This window comes from Nyctereutes procyonoides, unplaced genomic scaffold, assembly GCF_905146905.1.
Source record: "Nyctereutes procyonoides isolate TBG_1078 unplaced genomic scaffold, NYPRO_anot_genome, whole genome shotgun sequence".
In the NCBI taxonomy this organism is placed as follows: Eukaryota; Metazoa; Chordata; class Mammalia; order Carnivora; family Canidae; genus Nyctereutes; species Nyctereutes procyonoides.
The window spans coordinates 41,697,052-41,712,471 of NW_026575139.1; the positions used below are offsets into that span (position 1 = coordinate 41,697,052).

Sequence of the window (15,420 nt, forward strand, 5' to 3'; positions counted from 1 at the left end):
TTCCTTTTTAGTTAATGATGTTGTTTTATAATCTCAGTACATTTCCCTGTAGTCAGCAGAGCTGCTGAGAGAAGTCAAGTCATCCTACTAGACATTTCATGAATGGCCATCAGAGCCTTCATACTCTCTTTGGGAAAACCATAAAAACAGGCTAGAATAAAGCATGTGAGACATAGTAGGAACGATGGCAACACCTAGTTCAACTTCCCCATCTTAGAGATGAGGAAGCAGAAATACTGAGCAATGAAAGGACTCATCTAAGTTTCTAAATCTTAGAACTTTCTATTAAAAACCTCTCTTGGAACTCCTGAAATGGGACAAGGCAATGTCTGCTCAGTTGCTTCTGTTTGTCTTTAACATAGCAGAAACTGGAGAAGCCCTGACTGGTGGGGCTGTCCGAACTGAGTGTGCATGTTCCAGTCTCATTTAGTCTAGACAGAGGCTTCCCATCCCTCCTCAATCCCCCCCCCCTTGTCCAGTGGCCTGACAGAAGCACCAGGACTCTATATCCAGAACCTATGCCACTGGGTCAATGGTCTAGTTTGGAGCCTTGCAAGATTTAGTTTCATTTTCACCAAATTTCTGCCTTTTCTCCCCTTCATTTACTCTCTTATAGGTTGGAGGGTGGTGTCTCTACTGGACTGCAAATTCCTTGAGGGCCTCCTTGAACCAGGACAATAAGAGGTTATGATTGTGGTTAGTGTGGGACCCAGGAAATTTAACAAAAATCCCCTACCCCTAGACAAGCAGAGCAGGACTAACTCCATTTTGTGCTACACCCGCCACCTCCTGTATGACCCCCACATGACCTGCTCATTGCTAAAGGCGCTCCCCCACCCTAGTCAAGCTGCTGGGCACACCCTGATTGGAAATCAGCTCATAACAATGTAACCCCGCCTTGTGCCTGCCAAAACTGCCCGCCAATTCTGACCAGAGTGATAGGCCAGTTCAAATGGTCACTATAGGGTGAATCGTAATTCAATTGGCCACCTGCGTGTGGGCCGACATGACTGTGCAACTTTCTGTGTATGTTACAATCCCACTGGCCCCCATAAAGCTGCTACACCTCTTAGCCTCGGAGTCCAAGTCCCTGCTCCACTGTATTGGGTATACTTGAACCCAAGCTCGAGCTTATAAATAAACCCTCGTGTGTTTGCATCAGTGTCGGCTCCTTGGTGGTTTCTCGGATTCACAATCTTGGGCACAACATTTGGGGGCTCGTCCGGGATCCGAGAGACCTCCAGGACCCCATCCGGAGGGTTTCACGCGTGGTGAGTGCACTCAACTTTTTCTACCTTTTGCGCGCACATTCTCTGAGAGCTCTAAACTGTTCTTTTACCTGTAGGAATTCCAATCTGTATTGGGTCGGCATTGGCTTAGGCGGACACGCCGGCGGGCCGTCGACTGGGGGTCTTAAGGAGACGTCCCTTTCCCCCGCCTGGAGGACAGGGTCTTCATCTGTAAGGAGGACGGAGGTCCTCATCTGTAAGGAGGATGGAGGTCCTCATCTGTAGGAGGACAGGAGTCCTCGTCTGTAAGGAGGACAGGGGTCCTCATCTTTAAGGAGGGCCGGCTGCCAGCCCTTTGGGTTACTTTCTGTTTTGTCTCCACGGCTGCACTGGAACGTTGGTCTGTGTTACTATGTCCTTGTTAACTGTTTGTGCATTTGTCTGCGTTGTTGGGTCCTTGTTAATCGTCTTTACTGTCTGTGTCTTGGTATGGATTGGGGACATAATGGGGGAGACAGAAACCACTCCCCTGTCTCTTATGCTCTCCCACTTCTCGGATGTTAGGGAAAGAGCTCATATTCTGAGCATAGACATACGGAGAGAGAGATTCCAAATTTATTGCATATCAGAATGGCCAACCTTTGATGTGGGATGGCCCCGAGAAGGAACTTTCCATCTACCTATTATCTTACAGGTTAAGGCGGTGATCTTCAGGGACAAACCGGATGGCCACCCTGACCAGGTGCCCTACATCCTGATCTGGCAGGACATGATGGAGAATCCCCCTCCTTGGCCAAAAGCATTTTTACCCCCCAAAGCACACAACTCGGCTGAAGGTAAGGAGAAACCCTGGGTCCACCGCCAGACTCTAGGGGCAGGTCTCCAGGCTGCCGCGCGCAAGCCTCCCAATCCGGCCAAGGTCTATGATGTGAGACAGGGTAAGGATGAGAGTCCAGCAGCCTTCTTAGAGAGAGTCATAAAGGCTTTTAGGCAGTACACCCTATAAACCCAGAAGCCCCGGAAACAAAGGCCGCAATTATCATGGCTTTTGTTAACCAGGCCGCTCAGGACATTAAAAAGAAATCGCAAAGAGTAGTGAGACTGGGAGAGAAGAGCTTACAGGACTTAGTGATAGTAGCAGAACGAGTCTATAATAATAGAGAAAGTCTGGAAGAACAACAAACCAAACTAAGTGACCAGGAGACCCGAAACCTGGCCAAGATCCTGCTGGCCACAACCATGGATGACCCACGGGACAGATGGAGGGACCTCAAGAAGCTGGCTTCAGGGACAGGTAAGGAGGATGGCCCTGGTCCCCTTCGGGAGCCCCCTAGGCTGAACAAAATCAATGTGCTTATTGCAAAGAAGAGGGCCACTGGGTGAAAAGCTGCCCTAACAAAAGATCTAAGGCCCCTGCCAAGATCTTGGAAATGGAGGACCTGGATGATTAGGGGAGTTGGGGTTCGACACCCCTCCCCGAGCCCAGGGTAACTCTCGGAGTGGAGGGGCAACCTGTTGAATTCCTAGTGGACACTGGGGCACAACATTCGGTTTTATTACAACCCCAAGGGAAATTGGCAAACAAGACTTCACAGGTGCAAGGGGCCACGGGCACCAAACAGTACTCATGGACTACCTGAAGAACTGTGGATCTCGGCATGCGCCCGGTATCCCACTCCTTCATGGTCATCCCTGAGTGCCCTTACCCGTTGTTAGGTCGGGATTTGCTCACCAAGATGGGGGCACAAATTTGCTTCTACCCCGAGGGGGCAAAAGTCCTAAACAAGGAGGGGCACCCGATTCAGGTGCTTGTCCTGAGTTTAGAAGACGAATATTGTCTCCACCAACAACCCTAAATCTGGCAACGCTACTCCCTAACCCAGACTGGGACCCCCCTCTGCATGACTGTCAAGAAATTTTGGCACAGGTGCACGGAATCAGAGCTGATCTCCAGGACCAGCCACTGCCGAACGCGGACGCCACCTGGTACACGGAGGGCAGCAGTTTTGTCCGAGAAGGAGTCAGATATGCGGGGGCAGCCGTAACCAGGGAGACGGAGACCCTCTGGGCAGAGCCACTGGCAGCCGGAGCGTCAGCTCAATGGACAGAACTGACCGCACTGGCCAAGGCGCTGACCATGGGGGAAGGTAAACGAATCAACATCTACACCGACAGCAGGTGCGCCTTCGCCACCGCTCACGTCCACGGAGCCTTCTACAGAGAGAGGGCTCCTGACAGCAGAGGGAAGGACTGTTACAAACAAAACGGAGATTCCTGAACTCCTGAGGGCCCTCTGGCTGCCCAAGGCCCCAGCCATCATCCACTGTCTGGGGCACCAAAAGGCAGACACGCCAGTAGCCAGGGGAATCCGGGGAGCCGATTTAAAAGCAAAGGAGGCCGCCCTTTTGGTGACCCAGGTCTTAGCAACCACGCTACCCGATCCGGGGGCACGGACCCTGCTCGACACCCCCAACTATACTGATGCTGACTTACACTGGATCAAATGCTTGCCCGTGACCCAGTGCTTGCGTGGCTGGTGGAGGGGCGCAGACTCCAGCATCATCCTGCCAGAGGAACTAGGACAGCGAGTCCTATCCAAAATGCATCGGAGCACTCACATGGGGACAAGGAAGATGGAAGACCTCACACGACATGCAAAGATCACTATTAAAGACTCTCGAGCAAAGATCGAGCAGATTGTGGCGAGCTGCCACGCATGCCAGTTAACTAATGCCACCGCCCATGGATCTAACCTGGCACCCGGCTCCGGGGGCTACAGCCCAGGAGCCTACTGGGAAGTGGACTTCACTGAGGTAAAACCTGGAAAATGTGGGTACAAGTATTTACTAGTGTTTGTAGATACTTTTTCAGGATGGACAGAGGCATTTCCTACCAAACATGAAACAGCACAGACCGTGACCAAGAAACTGCTGGAAGACATCTTACCGAGGTATGGTTTTCCTGTTAGGATTGGATCAGACAACGGCCCAGGATTCGTCTCTAAGGTAATACGGGGAGTGGCACTAGTACTTGGGGCACACTGGAAATGACATTGTGCACATAGGCCCCAGAGCTCAGGACAGGTAGAGGATGAACAGAACATTAAAGGAGACCTTAACTAAATTAGCCCTGGAGACTGGCAGGGACTGGGTGACTCTCCTCCCCTTCACCCTATATAGGGTGAGGAATTCCCCCATATAAGATGGGACTGACTCCCTACGAGATCCGAACGAGATCAGTTCGGTCTTCCTCCACCTATAATCCCCAATTTAAAACCTGAGGTGCTTGCTGAATTTGATGATCACCAACTTCTTTTCTCCCTCCAAATGTTGCAACGAACCCATGAGCAGGTGTGGCCTAAGCTGAGGGCCCTCTCCGAGACTGGGCCATCCCCAGACCCCCATCGATACCGGCCAGGTGACTGGGTGTACGTGCGGAGATACCAACACCAGACACTTCAGCCTCGCTGGAAGGGACCTTACATCGTGATCCTGACCACTCCCACCGCTCTCAAGGTCGACGGGATTACTCCCTGGGTCCACTACACCCATGTCCAGCCAGCTGACCCACACGCCGTTCTCAAGGACTTTGTTCCAGAACGGAAAGGCCAACCGGACAAGGACAATCCCCTAAAGCTAAGACTGTGCCGTTCTCACTTATTTCCCACCTCCAAGACTCCCTAGTCTGAGGTTGTCCTTCAAAATAAAAGGGGATTATACTTAGTCTTCTTACAACAAAGGGGGGGCGGGTTATGTGCTGCCTTAAACGTAGGATGTTGCTTCTTCACTGAAATGTAAATGGGAGCGAGAGCAGCAATAAGGTGGTTCGAATCCTGGTTTAATCATTCCCCCTGGCTGACTACCATGTTATCCTCCCTGGCCGGCCCACTCGTCATCCGCCTCCTCTTTCCAACCTTTGGACCCTGCCTCATTAATAGACCAGTAGCGTTTGTCAAGGACCAAGTCAATACAGTCCGACTCATGGTACTCAGGCAACAGTGCCAACCACTGCCTCTTTCGACAGAAACCCAGAACCATGATTGGGTCCTGCATAGGATCCTCTGAAAAAGGGGGGGATGTGGGACCCAGGAAATTTAACAGAAATCCCCTACCCCTGGACAAGCAGAGCTGGACTAACTCCATTTTGTGCTGCACCCGCCACCTCCTGTATGACCCCCACATGACCTGCTTATTGCTTAAGGCGCTGCCCCACCCTAGTCAAGCCGCTGGGCACACCCTTACCGGAAATCGGCTCATAACAATGTAACCCTGCCCTGTGCCCGCCAATTCTGACCAGAGCGAGAGGCCAGTTCAAATGGTCACTATAGGGTGAATCGTGATTCAACTGGCCACCTGCGTGTGGACCGACATGACTGTGCAACTTTCTGTGTATCCCATTGGCCACTGGCCCCTATAAAGCTGCTACGCCTCTTAGCCTCGGGGTCCAAGTCCCTGCTCCACTGTGTCGGGTACACTTGGACCCAAGCTCGAGCTTGTAATAAACCCTCGTTTGTTTGCATCGGTGTCGGCTCCTTGGTGGTTTCTCGGATTCGCAATCTTGGGCACAACAGGTAGCAAAGTCAAATGGTCCAAGGTTTGAATTCTGGCTTAGCATCTCATTGGCTTGTGTAATTTGAGTGAGTAACTTAACGGAAATCATAATACCTCCTTCATAAGGTTGTTGGGAAGATGAAAGGAAGAAATAACTTAAAAAAAAAAAAAAACAAGTTCCAAGGGATCCCTGGGTGGCTCAGGGGATCCCTGGGTGGCTCAGCGGTTTAGCACCTGGTTTGGCCCAGGGTGTGATCCTGGAGTCCCAGGATCGAGTCCCACATCAGGCTCCCAGCATGGAGCCTGCTTCTCTCTCTGCCTGTGTCTCTGCCTCTCTCTCTGTGTCTCCCATGAATAAATAAATAAAATCTTAAAAAAAAAAAAGAGTTCCAGCTGCTCCACATCCTTGATAACAGTTAGTGTAGTCAGTCTTCCAAAAGGTATCTCTATGTGATTTTAATTTTAATTTCCCTAATGACATTTTATTTGTTTGTTTGTTTATCTGAGGAGTGTGCAGAGGGCTTAAGCAGGCTCCATGCCTAGCACAGAGCCTGATACAGGGCTCCATATCACAAACCTCAGATCATGATCTGAGCCAAAATCAAGAGTCAGATGATTAACCAACTGAGGTGCCACCGACGTGCCCCATCTAATGACATGGTAAATGTTTTTTGTTTTGTTTTGTTTTTGCCACTTATGTGGCAAAATTCATCTTTTTGATGAATTGTCTGTTCAAATCATTTGTCTATTTTATCTGGGGATTTGTTTTTTGTTTTTTAAAAGATTTTATTTATTCATGAGAGAGAGAGAGAGAGAGGCAGAGACACAGGCAGACAGAGAAGCAGGCTCCATGCAGGGAGCCTGATGTGGGACTCAATCCTGAGACTCCAGGATCATGCCCTGGGCCAAAGGCAGGAGCTAAACCACTACCCAGGGATCCCGGGATTTGTTTTCTTATTGCTGAATTTATAAATCCTTTATGTGATTTACAAATATTTTCTTGAAGTCTGTAACTACTCTTACCATTTTCTTAGCAGTATCTCAAAGAACAGAACTCCTTAATTGTAAAGAAGTAAAATTTGTCAATTTTTTTCTTTTATGGATTGTGCTTTTGGTATCCTAATCCAAGGATCTTTTCTATAATAAATCACTTTACATGTTTGTTGGAAATCAATTTACCGTGTATATGTAGGCCTGTTTCCACTCAGTTTTTTTCCTAGAGATTTATTTTTATGCCAATACCATACTATCTTGATTACTGTAGCTTTCCCAAATTTGTTTAGCTATTTTATTTATTTATTTAGCTATTTATTTATTCATTTCCAAATGAATTTTAGAATTATCTTGTCAATTTTTACACAAAAAAATGCTGGGGTTTTAATTAGGATAGCATTGAATCTATGTGAAAATTTAGAGAGAACTATCTTCTTAACAATATTGAGTCCAAAATTAAGTCTTCTGGTCCATGAATATAGAATATTTCTTCATTTATTGAGGTTTCTTTAATTTCTCTGTTATGTTTTGTAGATTTCAGGGTACAGGACTTACACATCTTCGTCAATTTATTGCTATTCATTTGATATTTTTCGTAGTAGGGTAAATGGTATGTTTTCAATTTCTTTTTTTTTTAAGACTTTATTTATTTATTCATGAGACACACACAGAGAGAGAGGCAGAGACACAGGCAGAGGGAGAAGCAGGCTCCGTGAAAGGAGCCTGATGTGGGACTCAATCCCAGGACTCCAGGATCATGCCCTGGGCCAAAGGCAGACACTCAACTGCTGAGCCACCCAGGGATCCCTGTTTTCAATTTCAATTTCCAATTGTTCACTAGGATACAGAAATACACTTTATTTTTATATATTGGAGTTGCATCCAGCAACCTTACTAAACTCACTTACTAGTTTTAATAGCTATTTTTATAGACTTGATAGGATTTTCTGCATTGACAATTATGTCATCTATGAATAGACAGTTTTATTTCTTCATTTCCGATCTGATTGTCTTTTATTTCTTTTTCTTGCCCTGTTGCATTGGCTTGAACCAGTACAATTCAAGTAGAAGTGGTGAGAACAGATGTCTTTGCCTTGTTTCTAATTTTAGAGGGAAAGCACTCAGACTTCCGCCATTTAGTTTATTAGCTGTAGATGACCTATAACCAGTTGAGGAAGTTTCTTTCTATTCCTAGTTGGCTAAGATTTTTTTTTTTTTTACTTATTTATTTTAGAGAGAGGGCAAGCACGCACATGATCAGGGGGAGAGGCAGAAGAAGAGGGAGAGAGAGAGAGAGAGAGAATCTCCACCAGACTTGCGACTGAATGTGAAACCCAGCTGAGATCATGACCCGAGCTGAAGTCAAGTCGCATGCTTAACTGAGTGAGTTACCCAATGTTGGATTTTGTCACATATTTTTCTGCATCTATTTATTTGATTTTTATTTTTGTCTCTCATATTATGGTAAATTACAAAGACTGATTTAAGGATAGCTTTACTGAGAGACAACTCATATAGCATAAAGTTAACCCTTTTGGAGTATGCAATTCAGTGGTTTTACTATATTTGCAGAGTTTTGCATCCATCACTACTGCCAGATCTCATAACATTTTCATTACTCCAAAGAGAAACTCCATTCCTATCAGAAGTCAGTCCCAATTTCACCCTTTCTCCCCAGGCCTTGGCGACCACAAGTCTATCTTTATGGATCTGCACATTCATATAAATGGAATCATACTCAATGTAGTCATCTGTGACTGGCTTCTTTCACTTGGCATAATGTTTTTAAGGTTCCTCTAAGTTACAATACATATCAGTATTTTGTTCATTTTCATGGCTGAATGATATTCCACAGTGTGGATATACCACATTTGTTTATCCATTAATCAGTTAATGGACATTTGGTTTGTTTCCACTTTTTAGCTATTATGAATCATGCTGTTGTGAAAATTTATTACAAGTGTTTGTGTCAACATATGTTTTCATTTCTCTTGAATATACACCTAGGAATAGAATTGCTGGATCATATAATCAGTCTATGTTTAACCCTTTAGAGAATTGCCCTACTGTTTTCCAAAGTGGCTGTAATATTGTGAGGAAGACTTAAACTACCACTTCAATTTAACAGATATGAGCTATTTAGATTATTTATTTCTTCTTATTTATTTATTTATTTATTTATTTATTTATTTATTTATTTCTTCTTGGGTGAATATTGATAGTTTATGTCTTCCACAGAATTTGTTCCTTTCATCAAAGTTGTTGAATTTATCAGCATATAGTGGTTAATATTTCCTTAGTCTTCTTTTAGTATCTTTATAATGTGTAGTAATATCTTTCTTGACATTGATAATTTTTTCCCTGATCAATGTAGTCCAAGTTTATCAGTGTCATATATATATCAGATGTTTTAAAAATCTTTGTGTCACTCTGTCATGCGGAAAATTACCTTTATTCAATAGTAGGCTCCAAGTACACTGTGAGGGAAGCTATCTCAGAGTTCATGGAATATAAAGGCTCATACACTAAAGTAAAATGCTTGGATCACATTGTTTATTAAATCAATGTAAAACACACTGAGGGAAGCAAGGGGCAGGGGGAGATTGGCTAAATTAAATATTTAGGATAGGGGGACGTCTGGGTGGTTCAGCAGTTGAGCATCTGCCTTTGGCTCAGGGCGTGATCCTGGAGTCCTGGGATCAAGTCCCACATCGGGCTCCCTACATGGATCCTGCTTCTCCCTCTGCCTGTGTCTCTGTCTCTCTCTCTGTCTCTCATGAATAAATAAATAAAATCTTTTTTAAAAAAGAAGTAAATACTTCGGATAGGGAACAAGTGGTATTGATAGGAGATGCTGCTGAAATCCTGAGGTATGTGATGTTCTCTCTCTCTGCTGCATCAGCTTTTCCTGCTGCAGATATGAAGACAAGAATTGAGGTTCCAGCAAGGGGGTCCTGGATCAATGTTACTTCTGTTGGAGAGATGCAATTAGCTACAGTTGTAGCTTGTCAAGTAGTCTGTTGAACAGCCATGGAAGCCTCATGGAACCAAACTAGGTATAGCTAGTGGGTTGTTGAATTAAGGATTCATGAATATTGATATTTAATATATAGTGAATATATAGTGTCTAGGTGCCCCTCATGTGTGTTTATTACTTCAGGTACTCTTGGATCTGTAGCCCTTTTCATTGATGTTTAACCCACACATGCTCTAATTACTAATTACTGATCTATACTTGATGCATCTTGTGAGTTCATCCACCCATTTCTTATTTTCCATAGAACTGAATATTTTGCAACTATACATCAAATGTACTAAGCCCTCCCCCATTAGTGCTGCTTCTTTCTGTGACACACTTACTTTGCACATAGTATCCACTAAATAAATGTTAAATAAAAAATAAACAATGCCCTCAGGTTGTCTTGCCTTAGAGACACACTTACTCAAACAGAGTTCCTGTAGTTACATATGTGTGGGAAATATTGGGTTTCTTTGCTATAGGATTTGTTAGTGCCTTAACACACTACTGTGGTGGTATCTTTCTGTAAGTGGATGTCACATGTAGTGTTCTCAACCTTAGTGACTGACAGACCCTTTTACTTCGGGTGCATCCCTAATGATTAGTGTTCTACAGAACAGATCTTGGGAAATGCTGCCTTGGGAACTGCTCTGTGCTGGGAAATTCGATGTTTACTATAGTAGGTGTAGGCCAAGCAGTTGATCTGAAATTACCTTGTATACTTTATAAACATTCTGTTTTTCTGGGTTAGATAGAAAACTATGACAAGAAGCAAGATAGGGAAATTGAAGTTACTGGGGGTATGAGCTGACTAAACTATTCAATCAAGGGTTTCTCTAATTTCCCCTTTGGAATAAATACAGGGATGATGCCCCCTCCCCCAGTCAGCACAGTGCTAACAATATTTTTTCACAAATGGCTTATAGACTGGTGCTTTGGCATAGGCGGGCACTTTGAAAGATACTAAGATTATAAAAAAGAGACTTCCTCTTCCACCAGGATGGGAAAATATGCCTATTGAGACTTCAGGGAACCCAGATCTCTATGCAGAGGATCTCCTTGGTATTATTCTGGGTGGTCAAGGGATTCTTAAGACTTGAAACTGAGTTTATTGGAGCACATTTATCAATGGGAAGATAGCTTGCTTCATTTAGTACAACACAGAGGAAAAGTAGAGCCCATCATGTCTTCTACCCTATTTGGCTCCATTTCACATCCTCTGACCCAACAACATCAACGTGTAGGCAGGTACTCCCACTTCTGGCCCCTCCTTCCCTTCCTGCACACAAGGGTGGCCTTCGTGCACTCTTGTATTCTCTTCCCGGCACCCTCTCCCAATTTATTGCCTACCTAAATCTTGCTCATCCCTTATGCTGCAGCTCAGATGTTTCCTCTGGTGAGCTTTACTCGACTCCTACCTACTAAGTTATGCTTTTTCCTCCTGTCACTTATCACAAGTGTAGTTAACATTATTTAATGATTGTCTTTCCCACCAGGTTGTGAGGGGCTTGAGGGCAGAAATTGTTTTAACTAGTTTACTATTGAATTACTAGATATGGCAGAGAGTAAGTGGTTAATAAACCCAGCTGAATGATCAAAAACATCAGTGCTAAAAAAAAAAACAACAACAACAAAAAAAAACATCAGTCCTGATATATTTTGGAGTTAATTTAGGGTTGTTCAGTTTTCCTTTGTCTTAGGTCAAAGGCTTCTCAATTCCCTTTGTCTAGGGCTTGGATCCTCCTAAGATTCATCTTAGATACTCATTCCCAGAAATGCCTCTCTTATCTATTCCCTGATCAGAGTAGTGGTTGACATCGGTGAACACAGGTAGTCTTTTACATAATCTGGAGCAAAGGAACTTCAGAAAAGCAATGATTTTCCTTTTAAGTATGAGGTGTTCAGAGTTTCCAGTGAGCTTGAGACTCTGCAGTGAATAGTTTGTGGGTTCTCCCAAAACCCAGCATGAAGGAAGTATAGCTGCAGGCAGCCATGAAGCAAGTCATATTTGCAGTTATGCTGCTGATGTCACTAGAAGAATGCAAGAAAAACCGTTCCAGTGTGGGGACATTCTCTGGAATATTGGGAACACAGCTCCTTACAGGTACAGCAGTTCCACTTGACCTACTTCCATCAGTTCTTCCCCAGGGTACTGACCTGCCTCGCATCTCTCCCTGAAACTCACATACCCACGCCTGGGGCTTGCGCTTTCCCTCACTCACCCCAAATGGATAGATGTGATTAGGCAAAAATGGCCTGGGGCAAAGTGGCAGAAGGTGAGTACAAGTCTCTTGTGCTTTCTCTTGCGAAAGGACTTTTTCTGGGGTGCAAGTTTTCTTGAAGCACTAACAAAGACCTGCATCACAAAGGGGAAGGAACCTAGCTCTGCACTGGATGGAGCGGACTTAACCCCTGGCTTGAAGTTATTGTGAGGACTCACGATAATGTGATTAAAGCCCTTAGGAGACTGGCTCCCCAAATAGTGCTTAAGACATGGTAGCCATTTAACTCTTAGGTGCTCATTGGGTATTCGCAGAGGAATCTGTGCCTCCTGCCTCAGTAACATCACACTGGATGGAAATGGCTCGCTCAACTTTTCTCTTTCCTCTGTAACATCCTTGCAGGCCCAAAACCTAGAAGAATGCTTTCCAGGTCCCATGATAAGCTCACATTTGTTGAGTGCTTCTGATGTCAAGCACTAAATGCTTAACATGGATGACTTCATTTAATTCTCAAGACCCAATGGAGTTAGTAACTACCGTTTTCTGCATTTATAGCTGAAGATATGTAGACACCAAAAGGTTTAGTAACTCAATGTGATGTATATAGTAAGTGGTTGAGATAGTATTTAAATACAGCTTGATCAGGTTCCAGAACCTGGATTCTTTACTGTTGCATTTACACTGCCTCAATGCTTACTCTCATTATATTTTCTTCATTTTTCTCCACCTACACTAATTATCATCATGGAACATTATCATCCCTATTGTCTTCTACTATATTGTGGGGCTCTATTTATTCTGTGATTCTCTTTGTGCTAGCCCCACACAATGTCTCATGTAATCCCGTGCTTTACGATTGCTTCTCCATTTGTCTATTGCTGGCTTTGGCATATGAGGTTTATGTACTAATTATGCTTTCACAAAACATCTCTTGGTTCCATTGTCAGACTAGACCCTAGACTGAGCAGATCACTGGGCAGACCCTTTATGCTTTTGTGTTCTTAATGACAACCATCTGTCTCCTAAAGCAATTGAAACCTTCAGTTATTAGTGTAAAGGAAAAACATTCACTCTAGGCATAGGCACAGCCTCACACTGCTGTTAAATGGTCGGGGAAATCAGTTACTACTCAGGTTAGGCCTGCTACCTGTCTCGGAATCTGGGTGACACTAGGATTTCAACATTAGATGCATAAGCCCCATATGCTTTTAAAAAGAAGATCTAAGTTGTACATACAAAATACTATTATTTATCTTTGGAGTTACATAGAATACTCATATATATCTATTGCCCTATTCAATAGAGTATTATCAGTTCTATCAAGTCCTCCATGTACTCCCCTCCCCAGCTGCAACCCTCTCCTGACCCTCCCCCAGTAATGCCAACACGCTCTTCATTACATAAAGAATAGGAGTTGAGAGCAATACGTTTTGGATGAGTAAGTCGGATGTGATTCCCAGGTACTTTGTTGTGAAAGGGGCTGGCAGCAAATGGATATTCAAACTTAGTAGTATTTTGAGGTTTCACATCCTGTTCAAACTGATGCTTTCAGTGAGCTGTTTCTAACTTTACGACCACTGCAGCATAAGTGTGCTGAGAACAAATGTGTCAGCAAATTGTGGTCAACGTGCAAAATTAATTTTTTGCCACAATTAGGGACTTGAGGACCTCTAGGGCAATGGCTGTCAGAACATTAATTTGGCGGCGTTGCAGATGGCGAAGAGCAGGATTCAAACTGCAGGGGAAAAGAGGGTATACACCATGAAGCCAATGTCAAAGAAAAATCTTTTCTGACAACGTGTAAGAACTCTGTTGTGAAGCTATGTGAGAGAACTTGGTCATGGCCACAGACATTCTACTCAAATAGGAATACTAGTGGAATATTAGCATGCCAACCCCTGAAGAATTCACTCCTTACAGGAGAGCCACAAATTCCAGTATTAAAAATTGTGTCTCAAACACCAAAAATGTGAGAACTGCTACTCCAGCCAGCAGATATTTCTGAAGTGGTTTCATGAATTTTCATCATTTATTCCCTGCCACTAATGGACCTTTTGAAAAAAAAATTCAGTCTGCTTCTTCCTACCATTACTGTGAATTAGAAACACTCATGTCAGCCCAGGGCTGGAGGAAATGAAATACAATTCCACGACAGATTTGGTCATGTTTGTAGGCAGCAGCTAAAAGATTGCAAAAATTGGGACATAATTTTCAGTGCTATTCAGTGTGTGAGGGCAACACTCACGCAACAACACTCACAACAACAACAACAACAACAACAAAAAAAAAAAACAAAGAAACTTGGAACTTAAAGGGAAATTGCTTTCAGAAGTAGGAGGAAAAAGACACATTTGAGGCCATGAGGCAGAAACTCTTGGAGAGATGCCCAGAAAAGTAGTACCCCCATCACTCCTTCTCTGTCCACCTTCTTTAGCCTAAAAAAGGCATGGTTTCCTATTCTAGAAGTAGAATATGTGCTCTTCTTGCTTTTGGGACTGGCTGAAGACAATGTGGCTACATTTAAGTGACTTGGATATTTTTCTTCACTCTTATAAAATGCAGTATGAATCGCAGCCCAAATGATACATGACTCAAAGATTAACTTCTATGTTAAAACATGTTCTTTAGGATTGGTTTGTATCTCGGGAAACAAATACGGAAAATCGTCACTTGCAGTCTTTTTTGTTATAGTTAGGATAGCCATATAATAATTTATCCTCAAAACCAGGACACTTGAGAAAGTAAGGAGGGTGCGATTAATTACACCTGGACAACATAAACCAGAACTGTTTCAGGCAAACTGGGATATATGACCATTTACAGTACAACCTTAGTGTTCAATTGTTCCGTATGTTATCACATTGAGTAACTTTTAGCTCTCAAACATGATAATCTAATTTAAGGTACATTCATCTAGATATTATATATATATATATTTTCATCTAGATATTATGTATTAGAGCTACAATCTTTTAGTTATGCTACTACCCCAAATAGATTTCTATTTTTTTTAAAGATTTATTTATTTATTCATGAGAGGCAGAGACACGGGCAGAAGGAGAAGCAGGCTCTCTGCAGGGAGTCCGATGCAGGACTTAATCCCAGAATCTCGGGATCAGGCCCTGAGCCAAAGGCAGATGCTCAACCATGAGCCATCCAGGTGTCCCTAGATCCCTTTGGCTAGAAGGAAGGAAAAGTGTTCCTTTTTTTCCTTCATGGTACTTTGAGCATTATGATCTGTTTTACGGTAAGGTTAAGTGAGCACAGGAAGCTAATCAATTGCAACAAATCGCACTACAGAGCTGAGCTCAAAGCTCAAAACTCTGCTCCCTGAAACCATATAGGGTCGCCTTCTAGAATTTGATCAGATTTCTATTGGAGATTCACCAGAGGTGGAGGCTTATTAC

General features: G+C 43.8%; 1 protein-coding gene across 1 annotated transcript; it reads left to right on the forward strand.

Moving 5' to 3' along the window:
• The first annotated feature begins 2,001 nt into the window (after positions 1-2,001).
• On the forward strand, positions 2,002-5,342 carry LOC129495942 (uncharacterized). Its single transcript, XM_055303717.1, has 3 exons — positions 2,002-2,167; positions 3,408-4,234; positions 4,580-5,342. The coding sequence occupies exons 1-3, from the start codon at positions 2,002-2,004 to the stop codon at positions 4,910-4,912; spliced, it is 1,326 nt and encodes a 441-aa protein (XP_055159692.1). The 3' UTR covers positions 4,913-5,342.
• Positions 5,343-15,420: the final 10,078 nt, after the last annotated feature.

Bases quoted from the DNA above. Each gene is read 5' to 3' on its own strand.
- LOC129495942 (XM_055303717.1), top strand. From the start codon at position 2,002: ATGGAGAATCCCCCTCCTTGGCCAAAAGCATTTTTACCCCCCAAAGCA. The intron at 2,168-3,407 runs GTAAGGATGAGA...CACCGACAGCAG, and splicing joins GGTCTATGATGTGAGACAGG to GTGCGCCTTCGCCACCGCTC. The intron at 4,235-4,579 runs GTAATACGGGGA...ACCCATGAGCAG, and splicing joins GCCCAGGATTCGTCTCTAAG to GTGTGGCCTAAGCTGAGGGC.